This window comes from Peromyscus eremicus, chromosome 5 (genome assembly GCF_949786415.1).
Source record: "Peromyscus eremicus chromosome 5, PerEre_H2_v1, whole genome shotgun sequence".
Lineage (NCBI taxonomy): Eukaryota > Metazoa > Chordata > Mammalia > Rodentia > Cricetidae > Peromyscus > Peromyscus eremicus.
The window spans coordinates 39,595,586-39,611,946 of record NC_081420.1 but is presented as its reverse complement, the minus strand read 5'-3'; the positions used below and the strand labels follow the sequence as shown (position 1 = coordinate 39,611,946).

General features: G+C 43.5%; 1 protein-coding gene across 1 annotated transcript; it reads left to right on the top strand.

The window, feature by feature from the left end:
- Positions 1-10,062: 10,062 nt before the first annotated feature.
- LOC131911331 (putative vomeronasal receptor-like protein 4) lies at positions 10,063-10,968 on the top strand. The gene has a single exon (XM_059263313.1). The coding sequence runs from the start codon at positions 10,066-10,068 to the stop codon at positions 10,966-10,968; it is 903 nt and encodes a 300-aa protein (XP_059119296.1). The 5' UTR covers positions 10,063-10,065.
- Positions 10,969-16,361: the final 5,393 nt, after the last annotated feature.

The following is a 16,361-nucleotide window of genomic DNA, read 5'->3' as shown; positions in this document are numbered from 1 at the left end:
GAAGTTCCTTTTGGTTATGCTGTTTATCACAGCAATGGAAACTTTGCCTAAAGAAATGCAAAATTAACACAATTACAAATATGAATGTTTAGGAGATTGAGAATTGAATTTGGAAATAATTTGTACTGGCAAGTATTCAGGGGACAAACTAGTAGGTTTCCCCATGAGAGTCTCACGTGCACAGTTCAGGTGCTGGGCTCATGTCCCTCCCATCACTATACTTTCAAATCCACTCTGTTCTCACAGCAGGAACACAAATGTCTAACTAGACATCACACTGACTGTCTTTCATCTCTTAGATGATTACAGGTTCCTTTTTTTATAGTAAGATAGATGTAGAAACATGAAATCCATATTTTACCAGTAAAATATATATGGATAATAATTAAAAAGAGATTGAAGTTTGATGTACTAAACCTTTAAATCAAGAAATCCAGGAAACCTCATGCAGGATATATCTCAGTATGTCTGCATCCAAACATATATAAAGAAATTTCTAAAATTCAAAAGTAAACATAATCTTCAAAGTGTTCTGAGAGAAACAAGAGATTATCTGTAAGGAAGCAAAGGCTTCCAAGTAGCACTGTTTTCTCATAAGACACCATGAAAGCGAGACAGAACTCAGTTGATCACCTCCCGTAGGAAATGCCTTCTCCGACCAATGGCGCAGAATGGCAAACTGGGTCTCCAGAAACTAGTGTCATTTGTACCAAATACTCATTCACCTCTGAAAGTCCCCACTAAGTTTCAGCCCCAACTACACCTACATGATACCTAACAAAATAAGCAAGGGAATGTTTGTGACAGATAATCGGTGTGTGTATAGGATAGCATAGCTGACATGGGGTTTCACGTTTCCATGGGGGTAGAGCATAAAGAGACTGAGCACTAACTCAAACCTGGGACCTTACTGATTATCTGTTCTAGAGACTCAAGTAAGATCTGTTTAACTGAATCCTGGGTTTGCCTCTTTGAGCTGATCAAGTAAGGCTAAGGCAGAGCTCTCTCTTAGGGTTTTTATTGCTGTGATAAAATACCATGACCAAAAGCAGTTTGTGGAGGGAATGATTTATTTCAGCTTACACTCACTCTCAAGTCACATGAGACTCAAAGCAGGAACCTGCAAGCAGGAACTGAAACAGAGGCCACAGAGGAATACTGCTTATTAGCTTGTGACCTATGGCTTGCTAAGCCTACTTTCTTATAGAATTCAAGACTACCAGCCAAGGGTCGGCACTGTCCACAATGAGCTGGGTCAATCATTAATCAAGACAACATTCCACAGATTTGCCTACATGCCTATCTCATAGAAGTATGTTCTCAGTTACGAGTCCCCCTTCCTATATATGTCTGGTTTATGTCAAGTTGACAAAAACCAACCAACAGAGGCTCTCCCTCACTTCAGTTCCACAGACACCCAACTCTGTGATCAACCAGTCAATACCAAAGATTGCTGTGAGTAGGGCTACTGTGTGATCTCTGTCGGTTACTGTAACCATGCCAACCTGTCCGCTCGGATTCAGATTATCCCAATGTGACCAGGGAGTCTATGTCAATAGGGAAGACCCACCCCTGAGCTTTGGTGCTGAAGCTGTCCATCCTGGTGAAGTTCTCGCTCACAGGAATAACCTGGACAGGGTCTCACTATGTAGCCTGGCTGACCAGGAAGTCACAGAGATCTGCCTTCCAAGTGCCGGGATTACCACCACGCTCTGCCAAGAAGCTAACAGATAGAGAGCTAAAGAACTTTTGAAGAGCCGGGCAGTGGTGGCGCACGCCTTTAATCCCAGCACTCGGGAGGCAGAGCCAGGAGGATCTCTGTGAGTTCGAGGCCAGCCTGGGCTACCAAGTGAGTCCCAGGAAAGGCGCAAAGCTACACAGATGAAACCCTGTCTCAAAAGACCAAAAAAAAAAAAGTCTTAAAGAACTTTTGAAGAAAGCACAGTTTGGATTTCATTGGAGTCTTACTTCAAATAAATTAAGGGAAATTAATGAAAATAGATAATTGAATAATTGATAACTGAACAACTACTGTGTGAAAACTGCTAGATGTCATATTTTAATAAAGAATTAGTATTATTACAGTGTGTGGTATTTCTGTACTTGTCATTATTTATCATCCTTTATTAAGTTATTTATTCAAGTTTTTAGCACTGGAATAAAAGAATAAATTGGGTTTTCTTTAAAATATCCTAGTGTAGTGAGGAGAAAATGAGTCAGATAACTGAAAAAGCAATCACAAAGAGACGACAAATGGAGGCTGCTGACAGATCCTCAGTCCTTTAGGGTGAGACTCTGTAGAAATGCATATTTCCCATTCCCCATGATTACACAGATGTGTCAAGACCCAAGCTGAGGAAACCTCAGGCAAAAAGGGTTCTCCAGCCCACTCAACCCTCCCGGGACCTGAGAAAACTTGAAGCAGGCCAGTCTCCTGGAAACTGAACGGCAGAACGTTCTGAGGTCGAAGGGGACAAGAAGCCACCAAAGCAGCTGCGTTGATCCTCCCAGTCTGCTTCCTCCAATCATAGGAAGCAAAACAGTTGACTCTCACCAACCAGCTGTGGACCAATGATTGCTTTAGTGAATCTAAAATGTCTTTAACCTTTCTGTGTTTTGTGCATTGGTCATTTGGAGGAATCTATCAAGTCGTTTGCAGATATCTATGATTTAGGACTGGTCTTTTAGTCTGTTTATGGATAAACTGGGATTATGAGTTTAGGGAGACAATGCAAAAGAGATGAGATGCCCTTCTTGTCTCTTCTGTTGTAGACTGGATGTTTCTTTCCCACCCCTCCCAGAAACTGTTTGTTGGAATTCTAACCTGTACCAGGATACTACCAGGAAGAATGGCATTTGGAAGCTGGGCAGTAGTGGCTCACTCTTTTAATTCCAGCACTCGGGAAGTAGAGGAGGCAGGCAGATCTCTGTGAGTTTGAGGCCAGCCTGGTGTACAAAGTGAGTTCCAAAACAACCAGAGCTATTACAAAAAGAAATCCTGTCTCAAAAAGACAAAAAAACGAAAACAAAAAACAACCATTTGGGGGTGGATTGGCCTTGAGGGAAGAGACATCATGTGGGGTGGACCCTGTTAACATGACATACCACTGGTGACTTTAAACCTGATCACTAATGACAAAGCAGTGTTGCTCAGATTTCTCTCTTTTTATACAGATTCATTATATTTTAGATTTTCTATATTTTTTGGAAATGTAGGTGGCTTGGCTCAGCCATCATTTAACAAAGTGAGGATGATGGTGTCTCCAGCTTTATTTCAAAGTTTTCTGTCAAAAAGATTTTAAGCCGGGTGGTGGTGGCGCACGCCTTTAATCCCAGCACTCAGGAGGCAGAGCCAGGCAGATCTCTCTGAGTTCAAGGCCAGCCTGGGCTACCAAGTGAGTTTCAGGAAAGGCGCAAAACCAAAAAAAAAAAAAAAGAAAAAGAAAGATTTTATATTTATTTATTTATGCAAAAATCATCTTACAGAAGCATGTTCTCATGGATTATATTATGTTTCAGGTTATGTTTTTGTGGCATGAACTTTTGGCTTTTTTCCTTTCTTTATATAGAATTTGTAGAATTTGTTGTTGTTAAAATTCCTCTACCATATAAGCTTATAATTTGGGGGGTGAAATAGATTGGAAAGATTTACTGAAGGGTGAGATATGACTACTTTGTGAAAACATGGACTCTAAAGACAGCAACACCTCCCCCAACTGGTTAGTTCATTAACTAAGTTAGGATGTGTGTTAATAGTTAACAGAAATGGTAAGACCTTGAGGGGAAATTATTTGTAATTCATACCATAACAGTTACTGTGCACATATTTTTGTATGGGAGGTTTTTGACAACATGATAACTGAACCATGAATGGGCCTTATTATGATGCTGTGTGTATGTAAGTGACTCAAGATCAGGTTTTCCCTGTCTGATGAATGCAAATGCGTGACTATTCTGCATTATCTTGTCAAAAAACAGTATCTTCTCAACCATGAAAGATAGCTTAAGCTCTCCATTTGTGCCAGGGAAATTCTGGGTTCTATAAGAAAGCAGGCTAAGCAAGCCATAGGGAGCATGCTAATAAGCAGCATTCTTCACGGCCTCGTGCCTCCAGTTTCCTGACTTGAGTTCCTGCCCTGACTGATTTTGGTGATGAACTGTGATATAAAACTCTGATCTGAATAAGCCCTCTCTTCCCCAAGCTGTTTTGGTCATGGTGTTTCATCACAGCAATTGCAACCTTAACTAAGAGATACCTCATGTCCATAGATTAAAAGACAATATTGCTGTGATGTCAATACTAATAAGACCTATAAATTCAATGCGAGCTTTTCATAATCACTATAATATCCTAGAAAAAAAACAAAAAGCTACAATATAAAATTCAAAAGGAACCATGGAGAAACCCAAATGTCACTCTTGAAAAAGGACAAACTTTCAGGTAACACACTAATTTTTGAAACTTACTTCTATGTGAGTCAACAAACAGTGAAGTATTTCTGAAGTATTTCAAAGGAGGGTAATTTTATCTCTTCCTTTCCTATTCCTACCCTTTTTTGTCTTATCACTTAGGCAAATAATTCAAGCACTATATTGATTATGAGTGAAGATGGTGACTACCCTTGCATCAAATGACATGATGTTACACTTAAATGACCCTAAAAATTCCACTAGAAATTTCTTGGATCTGACCATTAAAAAAAAAACATAGAATATAAAGTCAATATACAAATCCAAAGATATTTTATGTGCTAATAAAAACAACATTGAGACAAAATCAGCAAAACAATACTTTTAGGAATAGTCTCAAACAGTAAAAAGAAATAACTAAAAATAAACCTCAATAAATCCTCCTGGAAAAATAAGTCAACATGTAAAGAACGATCTTGGACCCTATTTTTCATCCTATGTAAAAGGCAATTCAAGACAAATCACAGACCTTCATGTGAAGCCCCAAATTCTAATACTACAGCAGAGAAAATACTTCAAGATGTAGATGTAGGCAAACACATTGTACTCAAAACATTCTTGTACCAAATCATGAGACATTGCTCAGATCTATATGTCTCTTCCCTGAGATCTAGCTAAAACCAAAATATAAAAATACATCTGTAAAGAAATGTCAACTTACATAAAAACAATGTAGTAAAAAATAATTAAGCCTAGGAAAACTTGAGAGTTTAATGAAATAATTGTAGAAGGATGGAGATGAAAATTGTGTATCAGGCACTGAGATTCCACAGTGGCCTTGCTCCTTCCTGACATGGCGACAACTTTGGAAATTGAAGCTTCACTAATATTTTATGGTAGCCAATAACTTTGTAAACCCTGGAGATACACCTGTTAACAAACAAACATCACCCAATCAGGAAACGGGGAAGGGTGAGCCTGAGGATCTTCCCTCCCTACTGAGATGGAAAGGTGAGTGCCGGGGGCCAGAATGCTGGACGTTCCACTGACAGATGTCCTCCAGCAGTCTTGAGCATCTCTGTCGCTGTGTTCAGGATCTGCTCTCATCAGAGAGCTCCAGGGCAGCCTGTGCATGAGATCATCTCAGTGCTTCAACCAGAAACTTTATGAAGGTTTCTTAGAACTCACTGTCCTTCAGCTTCTGCTGTGTCCTGCTTTATGACACTGGCTGCATCACTGGAGTTAGAAATTTTATTCACCCGATTTTGGTGAGTTTCTGGGCTCCAAACCTTTTGCTTTTTTACTGTATTGCTTGATCCTATGTTGACTGAATTCAAATGGCAGTGTTCTTTGATAAATCCACCCTGGGAGTCTCCTTAAGTTCACACACACTACATTATACATGAAAATAATGAAATGTTTGAAATACTGAATAAAAGAAAAAACTGTTTTTCAATTGATCAGTGACCTTAAAGAGGATTCAGAAAACAGGATGACAGAGGTGAATTCAGGATGTAGACCAGAAAGTCAGCAATCCATATTAGACATTCAGCAAGAAAATTGAGATATTGAAGAAAAGAGAAACAAGCGGGAGGAGAAATGGAGAACTCAGCCAGGAGGGAGCTGACTCCTCTGTAGAGTCAGTACTCAGAGCAAGAAACAGACAGACAGACCTCCAAAATGTCCCCTGCTGCCCCACCCTGAACACCACACCTGAAGACCAGCCACTGACTTGGGCCCTTGAACATTTTGTTTATGGTGTTATTGAGCTTTAAAAAAAAATAAATAAATTTTATCTTTATTAGATTCATTCATTTAATGTGTGTTTTGCCTGCATGGTTGTTGGTGCGCCATATGTGTGCTTGATGACCATATAGGTCAGAAGAGGGCATTAGATCCCCTGGAGCTATATATGGTTGTGAACCTCTCTGTGTGTGCTTGGAATTGAACCTGGGTCTTCTGTAGGAGCAACAAGTGCTTAACCACTGAGCCATCTCTCCAGCCCTGGTGTTATTCAACTTGGAAATGTTTAGAGAGAAAATTGTTCAATTTCTCAGAAGTTTCTCCCAATTCAATTCCTGTCTTGGGAGTAAAAGGAGGAAAAATTCCCAGTAGCCAGGAAACTCGGGGTGCTGTTCATCCTCACAGCCCTCCTCGTCACCACACAGGGACTGTAATTAGGAACAGAAAGTTTCTGCCTCAGCAAATGGCAGGGCTCCAGGGAGAGCGCAGAGGTGGCATCCAGGATGGAGAGGTTCATAAGGAGCCCTTTTCCCCTGGAGAAGGGAAGTCCTGATGGTGACATCCTAACAGCAGTGACGGTTACTGGGAACACAGGGCCAGGGTGACAAACAGGGCCTGGCTGTGCTGTGCGAACACCCACCCTGAGCCCCGCACAGACTCCGCAGGTTAGTGTTCCATCCCGTCAAGGTGGACTGAAGCTGCCTTTCCCCCTGACAGAGATGCTGTGAGGTAGGATGGGGAGAGAAGGCGGCTGAAGAGAAGGGTCTGGGCTCCTCTGTCGCTGTGAAAGAGGAAGGTGACAAGATCCAGGGGGAAAAGCAGTCTCTCATTCCCACCTGCCATGCAGAAAAGTTTCCACGTCCATGAGGGAGCCGTGTGCAGCTGCGTGGGGTGCTCTGGGCCAGAGACGCTCATGACAGCCCAGGCAGGTCTAGGAGACATGGGCTGAGATCTCAGCCTGAGTGTGAGGAGCTTTTCCTCTCTGCAGTCTCCAGTTTGTGTGTTTGTCCTCACAGGAGTGAAGGTTTCTGCTGAACAGTATCTGAGATCTGGGGCTCTTTAGCTTCTGGGGGGGGGGGGGGGCTTTGCCCTTCTTTGTTGTGGTTTTATTGTTCCCGAAGCTTCCCTGTCCAGACTCAAACCATCACATGGTGTGCAAGTGCAGAGAATCGTGGGGGAAAGTGACATGGCACAAACCCATAGAACAGTGCTGTTAGAGTGTTTAACACTCGGCAGGCACGTCCTAAGCACTAGCGCCTCTGCTCCAGCGAATCCTCACAACACGTGAGTGGTGCCAAGCATCATTCCTACATTAGTGAGCCTTAAAGGGGCCAAGCTAAATGTTCAAAGCCAGGAGTAGAGCGGGTAGAAAGGCGGGGTCTGACAGACAGGATAGCTGGTCACAAAGCTTGAGCTTGCTGGTTTTGCAATCCTTCTTCTCTGATTTACTGACTTCTCTCTTATACATTCGGACCTTGCATCTACCCTAGAGTCCATGATCTATTTCTGAAAGAAAACCCTGACTTGATTAGTTTCACACAGGTTGCTCTTGGCTATTTTTTTTTTCTTTTTTTCCTCTTTGGTAGTATCTTATGTATCCCAGGCTGGCTTCCCAACTCATTATATATCTGAGGATGACTTTGAACTTCAGCTGCCTCCATCTCAGTGTTAGGATTAGAATTGTTCACCATCATGCCTGGTTTTATGTGGTGCTAGGGAGTGATCCCAGGACTTATAAATGCTAGGCAAGTGCTCTACCTACTGAGCTACATCCTCAGCCTTTAAAAAAAAAAAAAAACCAATTTTACTTATTTTATGTGTATGGATGTTTTGCCTGCATGTATGTCTGTGTACTATGTGCATGTGTGGTGGAGACCAGAGGAGGCCTTCAGATCCCCTGGAACTGGAGTTACAGACATTGTGAGCAGCTACATGGGTACTGGGAACTAAACCCAGGTCCTCTAGAGCAGCCAGTACTCTTAACTTCTGAGCCATCTCTCCGGCCACAGCTCCTTGCTATTTCTTACGTGCTAGAGGAGTGAGGGTTGAGAAAGCTTTTTAAGTATGTATGTAAATATCTCTTCATAATCACCTTGGAATAGACGTGTGTGTGTGTGTGTGTGTGTGTGTGTGTGTGTGTGTGTGTGTTTGGGGGGATAGCTTTTTCAACTCAGATGTCACACTGTTTAGGAAAACAAAGACAATTTCATCACTATAAGTTTTGCTACTGGCATCTCAGTGATCACATAGGACCATCTGAAAAGCTGTCAAATGGTGGGCAGATGAATACAGAGGGATTTTGAGAGAAAATAAAGCATTGTTGATGAGTTCCCTGAAGGATAACCCGTGCCCTTCACTAAACTGGTGGAAGCCTGGTACCTCACATCATTGCACAAGTGAAGTACTAACTACTTACCAGATGCGCCATCCAACGTGAATTGACTTCTCCAGGATACTCGGCTTTATCAATCTTAAGGGAAGAGACCAATGCCAATGTTTCTCCAAAATGACTTTGTCAGCTCATCTTTGTGATTCAAGTGGTTTCAAAACCAACAGCTTCCTTGAGCAACCTTCAAACTTGTTGATCAGGCATCATGCAAATACCCACATAAAATACACAGAACCAGTGTCTGTGGGGCCTGCTCATTGCCCAGTGCAGGAAGCGAGCTCGTACACAGGCAACAGCCTTCTGAGAGCGTAAGAGATAGAAGTAGGGTGCTGTAACACATGGGAAAGACCAGCCTTGGGTATTACATATTCCTGTGGAAAGGTAAGTGCCAACTTTACATTTGTAAGAGGAGGTACAAGGTAAGTCAGAAATAATTTAGATGAGGAGAAGATGACAAATTGTAGAGGACAAATAGAAATTAAAGTTGTGTGTGAAGCTCTCTGTATTCTGTAAGGGGTGAAACATGGAATAAGTTTCTGCTTCAAAGGCATCATTTTGACTGCAATAAACACAGTTTAAAAAACAGAGAAAAAGACATTTATAAAATGGTGACAATCACAGTGTGAGAGACTGAGGAGGACTCGCAGGCTAGGGAATTTCTGACTGGGAACATCACTAGACTGAACCAACCTTAAAATCTTAAACCAACCTTAAATCAGCAAGACATGCCTTTGTTAAGATACTACAGGAACAGTTTCCTGGTGTTATATTGGGGAAAGTGTTCACAAACAAAAGAGTAAAAGGAGGATAAACTGGAGTAAACAGAAAATCATCTTCAGTATGATTCTACCCATGCTGATTGGGAACACAACTTTTAATCACACGCAGTCCCACATTGAGGCCAGTGATCTAGACTTTCATGGCCCACTAACTCACTAACAACTGTATAATTTATGATCAAAGGGTTTGGGAAGAGGAGAATACCATATCATATCCCCTGAGAAACTGGACCACTTGACCAAGAACAACTTTCTGAGAAGCTGCAAGCTTTTTATTAGTTCAACAATCAGGTGATAGTTGCATGTGGGCAGTGAAGAGGACCAGGATGAGGAGCCAACACAGTCCAGGAGCCTGAGGTCAAACTGGGTGAGGAGAGAAAAGGAAGAGGCCTGTCAGGACTGTGTTGTTTGGAAAACTGACAAAGCGATGCCATGCATTTAGCTTTTGTCTGGGAAGAGCATGGTCATATGAACTTGAAGAATGAAGGATCTTTGTGAAAGATGGGAAACTATAAAGTTTATGCCCTGATTGTAATTATTATCATTCCCACCAGAACTGAAAACCAAAAATGAAAAACAAAACAAGTAAACCAAAAGAACAACAAACTATGATCAGGTATCATAAAGTAAAGAACCATATGTGTTTACATACTTGAGACCATTCTTTTTATCAGAATAAGCAGAGAAAAATCTTACATGTTTTTTTCCATGATTTTTTCCTAGTGCTGTGCATGAAGTCTGAAGATGAAACAGAGCAACATCACCCAGGCAATAGTCTTCCTTTCTCTTGCTGGACCTGGAATTGTAGGAAATATCATAGTATTCCTAAGATATTTGTACACGTCTGCCTTGGGGACTGAGAAAAAGCCTATAAACCTTATTCTCACCCACTTGGCATTTTCTAATATGATCATTATTTGCACCACAGGGGTCACAGATATAGCTACACTGTTTTATTTCAGAAACTTCCTCGGCGATATTGGCTGTAAAGCTATGGTTTATCTGGCAAGGATGGCACGAGGCCTCTCCATCTGCACCACCTGTCTCCTCAGCGTGGTCCAGGCTGTCACCATCGGTCCCGGGACCACCATTTGGACAAAACTAAAACCACAGACCTCTTGGCAAGTTCTTCCCTTTCTCCTCCTCTTTTGGATTGTTAATGTTCTCATAAGCTCCAACTTGCTCTACTACATCAAAGCAGGTGGTGGCTTGAACATATCTACATCTGGAACATTCATTGGCCATTGCTATATGCTGCCATCCAGAAATATAATCAAGTGGCTTTTCCTGTCTCTCATGACTCTTCGTGATGTCACCTTTCAGAGTCTGATGGGCTGGAGCAGTGGGTCCATGGCTCTCCATCTTTATAAACATCACAAGCGAGTCCTCTACCTTCACAGCTCCAGGCTTGAAAACAATTCCCCTCCAGAAATCAGAGCTACATGGAGTGTTCTCATTCTGATGAGCTGCTTCCTTTTCTTCTATTGGGTAGATTTCATTCTCTCTTTATACACAGGTTTCACAGTGACACATGATTCTATTTTACTAAATATTAAAACATTTTTAGAACTTGGTTACGCTAGTTTCAGCCCCTATGTTCTGATCAGCCGAGATGTCCACATTCCTAATGTTTTGCATGCTCACTGAGAAGTGTAGAAATTACATTCTACATCTATTCTCTATGGGCAAAAGGTGTGTACATTGTAAATTGCTTTGTCATGGTGAATATTAGAAGCAGGGGATATATGTTTGCTGTGTAGCACAGGCTCACCTTGAGGTGACTCAGAATCCCAAAAGCTGATATTACAGGCCACCAAACTGCCATTTGCCTTACTGTTTTGGCATATCACAACATCAGATCAAATATTATAATAATATATTACATTTTCTTAAGAAGTCTGGCACCATGCAACCTTAACTTCAGAGTTTCTAGGAAGGTGGAAAGTTGATAGCTACCTGTTTTCCCATTCCACCAACCTTGTCATGTGACTTTTAGCTTCTCTTTAGCACTGGGGGAAATGCTGGAGGTAAAGCTAATGTCAGAAATCAGTATTTCATTTTTCCCCCAAACCCAGAGCATGAGAGGAAGAGAGGGTCGGTGGAGATGGGGAGGTGGCCCTTCTCTGAGGTGAGCCTACATGGCAGAGTACAGATGAAAGTGAGATGAGTGATGTCACCACAGCAAGGCAAATTTAGACAACAACTGAATGACACAGCCAGGTTCCAAAGCTGCAAAGAAAACTAGTGTAAAGTATCACAACAGGACACTCTGAAAAATGGCCTCTCTCAAACGATGCCATCGTGGGTCTGGAGACAATGCTCCTAACCAGGGCCTCGCTGGCACACTGATGTATAAATACCTCGCTGACAGATTGCTAACACTGGAGTTTCCATCATTGGCTCCCAGTGACTCACTATGGCCTATAGTGATATTCTGGTGTTTGCTAAGCCTCCTTGCCCCCTGAATCTCAGATTCCATTTTCCCTTATGCTGTGTAGATGCATCCTGTTGACCTACATACAAGGGAACCATAGTGCTGAGGGGACACTGGGGATCTGCTTGGTGAAGCTGAGGTGGCATGACCTTACCAAGCAGTAGGACATTGGTGGCACTAAGAACTCCACAGCCTCCAGCCCAAGTAGACCTAGAGTGTCCATAAATCGCACTGACCCCACATCCTCAATACACTACACACTGCAGTTGTCCCAGGGAAGCTCCTGTGTCCTCTGAGCTATGTGAATGCCCCTCCTGAAGGGATGCAGGACCCTGAAGAGCTCTTCACCATAGCTGTCCATCAGCTCACTGCAGTTCCTGTCCCATGATAAACAGAAAGACCCAAATAGTAGGGAATGATGTTGAACTGCTCTCTCCTGCAGCTGAGTACTATGCCTGGAGGGGAGCCAAGGCTACCTGCACTCCTTCCTGGGTCCAGAGTAAGGCAAAAGGTAGGCTAGGCAGTGGGTCCTCTGAAATACTGCTCTTCGGTAAGATAAACGAGGTTCTCAATGTTTTGATAATATAAAGACCACTATTATAAATAGTTTCTGTGTCAACTTATCACAAATTGGAATCATCTGAGTGGGAAGCCTCAACTTAAAATTGTTCTGACTGTCTTAATTGATGTGATAGACACTCATACTTATAACCGGGATATTCTCGCTGATTCTCTCTGTGTCTCTCTCTGTGTCTCTCTCTGTGTCTCTCTCTCTGTCTCTGTCTCTGTCTCTCTCTCTCTCTCTCTCTCTGTCTCCCTCTCTGTCTCTCTCTCTGTCTCTCTCTCTGTCTCTCTGTCTGTCTCTCTCCTCTACTCTCTCTTTACACCCTTTTTCCTTTCCCCTCAACCTTTGCCCTGCCTCTGCCCTCCTCTCTCTTATCTTTGTGATGTAATCTTTCAGAATATCATGGATTTCAGCAGTGGGTCAATGGTACTCTTCCTGTATAAACATCACAAGTATGTCTCCCACCTCACAGCTGTAGATTAGCAAACAGTTCCAGTTCAGAAATCAGAGCTGCAGTTTTCTCATTCTCATGATCTGTTTCCTTATCTTCTTATCAAGTAAGTTTCATTTTATCCTTTTACACGGGTTCTGTCTCTTTGCTACAGCTATGCCATTTTGAAAAACTCTTCCATTTTGGTAAAACTGTGACAATTCCCATAAGTGAAGCTCTAGAAATAAAGCAAATTATTTTTCTAGATTCTTGTGTCCCTTCTCTGTGGATCCCCAGTAATTACTAATTCTGCTTAACTCTAACAACAGCCAATTGCAGAAAAAAAAATAAAGGAGAGAAGGAAAGAAAGAGAGAGAGAGAGAAGGAGGAGGAGGAGGAAGGAAGGAAGGAAGGAAAGAAGGAAGGAAGGAAAGAAGGGAGGAAGGAAGGAAGAGAAAAAAACTTTTCAGTCTCCTTCCCACCCCTCTTCCTGTGAAAAATCTAAGCTGGTACTGGACTGTGCCCTGTGGGGCAGATCTCTCTTCATAGCTGCTGTCTGTCCTCAGTGTTAATAACTCTCTAATAAACTTCTTACCCTCAAGAGTTAGTCCACCACAGTGTCACCCTTGAACCCTAAACCTGAAACCATTCACTTCCTTGATACATGCTTCTACAACACTAAATGTTAAGATATTTCAAAAACTTGACTCTGCTGTTCCCAGCCCCTTTCTTCTGCTCAACAGCGATGTTGGTATTGCTGAATGATAAGGGGCACCCTGAAAAATACATCAGTTACTGTTTACACCCATTCCTCTGTGATAAAAGTATATGTATCACAAATTGCAGTTCCCTAATGTTCTAATATATTAAATCATTCAAGTTACTCAAGGCTTTTTAAAAAATAGGTTTGCATTGTTTTACAAAATCAGTACTAGGTGATCTAAGACCTGCCGGAGGAGTCTAAAAGCTGGAAGGACAGATTGTTACTCGCCTCCCACTCCACTGTGTCCGTCATGTGGCGTTGTGCCTCTTGATTACTTAGAAAAAGGAAGGGAGGTGACTGTTAGGATTCTGCCACTCCAGCATGACTGCACATGCGCCGTTCAGTAGCTAATCAAGGGGTCTTACATCATCAGTGCACTTTGTGATTGTGCAAATGCACGCAGCGCGGTCACGCAATCAGTGCAAGCGTGGCATAGCTCCATAAGTCCACCTGCACATGTGCAGGGGAATCCTTAAAAGCCGGACACAGACTCCTCCCCTCTCTTTCTGCTCTCCCACCACCCCCCATTCTCTGTCTCCGCACATGTCTCTGCCCCAGGCCTGGCCACGTCCCGTCGTCTTCGTCGTCTCCCCCCCCCTCCCCCGGCCGCTTCCTCCTAATAAAGCTCTGATACTGGATTGCCTCGTGCCTCTCTCAGGAAGGGTAACCAACGCCACTTATTTGAAACCAACGTTGGTGCTGTGATCAGACAGGCTCTCCCAGCGCTCTGCGTCCAGGACCTGCACCAAGGTTTACCAGATCTACCACTGCCCTGCTGGCTTTTTCCATTTGCCCAGCCACTGGGACTGCTACACCCAACACACCGACTAACCAGACTGATGAGTTTTCCCTTTCCAATCCACAACTGTAGCCTGACATATATTTCTCAAGCTGCTGGACCCCCGGGGGGTCCTCAGGCTGTGTACTACAACACACTCTCTCTTGACCAAGTACTGAATGCTGTCTGGACTCCTGGGGCGGGGGTCCTCCGGTATGTATGCCCCCCCCCAGCCCTTGCCCCTCCTGTGACAACGGGTGGGGTAACTTGTGCTGATGCTGGTCCACAGATTACCTGCCCTCAGGGATGCCTGGGATGGGAGTCTGGGATCCCGTTCGTTATTTTATTTTAATTTTTTATTTTTTTCTCTCGACTGCAGTCATGGGACATAGAGACTTCCTCCTCTTGGTTCCACTCCTCCTCTGAGAAATGCCTTAAATATCCCCAGATACCAGTAAATTTGGCCACATAACGGCTGCTTGAACCCCAATATTTCACGGGAATTATCTAACTTCTGCCAGCAAACAGGCAAATGAAAAGTTACCTTATCCCTGTGCTTTTATCTGAGCTCTGAACCATCTCTTTCTGAGTCTTTCTCTCCTGCCCACGTGCATTCCTGAACCTGAGGAATCTCTGACTCCAAAGAACCTTATCTGACCTCTGCTCTGCTCTCCTGTAAACCCGGTGGGCCACTAAGCTCAGACAGGTCTGGAAGCAGGCTAAGATGCTTGCAAACAAGTTTACGATCAGGACCCACATTGGGATCATAGTAATCCAGATGGCTCTCTAGCCAGAGATCAGTTTACAACCTGCGTCCTGGTGGGTCTTCCTAAAGCTGTCCTCAAACCATTGGGATCGTAATAATCTAGATGGCTCTCCAGCCAGAGATCAATTTACAGCCTGACTCCTAGTGGGTCTTCCTAAAGCTGTCCTCAAACCAGCAAAGTATTGGGGGGAAAAAAACTAATTCAAGACACGGAATAAAATCCATCTCTTGTCTCCCAGAGCTTCCTGACATCAGGGCTAAACTTAAGCATGTGGAGAGCAAGGCTCCTGACCCCACAGGTGGAAGTTTCAGCTGTGGCATTTAAGGTACCGTGGGAGAGATGAGAAAGCCCATGAACAGAATTGCTAAATGCCGGCACATGCTATCCAAGTGGCAGCTGCACGAGGGCTTCCAGGTCCCTGCTTTAGAAGACCACCAGGGCTAGTGCGTGCCCTGCCCAACTCAGGCCATCAACTGAACCTTGTTCAAAGTGTAACCTTGTAGCTTGAGTTTTCCTGCCTGGCCCACAGTCAGGGCAAATCTCTTTCACCTGCCAGTCCCACAGCCTCTCAGACCCGACCAAGTAAACACAGAGACTTATGTTGCTTTCAAACTGTATGGCCGTGGCAGGCTTCTTGCTAACTGTTCTTATAGCTTAAATTAATCCATTTCCTTTCATCTATACCTTGCCACATGGCTCGTGGCTTACCGGCATCTTCACAAGCTGTTTCTCATCGTGGCGGCTGGCAGTGTCTCTCTCCCTCAGCCTTCCACTTCCCAGCTTTATTCTCCTCCTTGCCCCGCCTATACTTCCTGCCTAGCCAACGGCCAATCAGTGTTTTATTGATTAATTAGCAACACATTTGCCATACATCCCACAGCATAACCTAGAGAGATAACTGGTCAGCTGACGGCCCTCATGCACCTCGTGGTGTGGGGACATCAAACAAAGACCTCCAGCAGACCTCCTAGGCTTGGCCATTGGCTCACAGGGAACCCAGGATGCAGCATGGGGCAATCTGTTTCCTTCCTCTTGGACACCGAGCCACTTAATCAGTCCTGAGGGAGTTTTGGAGTCCCACCTCTCTTTCTTGTTTCCCTATTGTCAGGGTAGGGGGACAGCCTTACCCACCTCACCAGACCCCACCACTTATTCAGGGGTACCTAATGGGAATAGATTTTCCAGCTAAGGTAGGAGCTTTCATTTCATTTGCTCCCTCCATGTGCCTCACTCCAGCAGTGCTTCTCATGCACAGTGACACAGACAGGGCCTTGCTCTCTCTCTCAAGTTCCAGAGGACATCA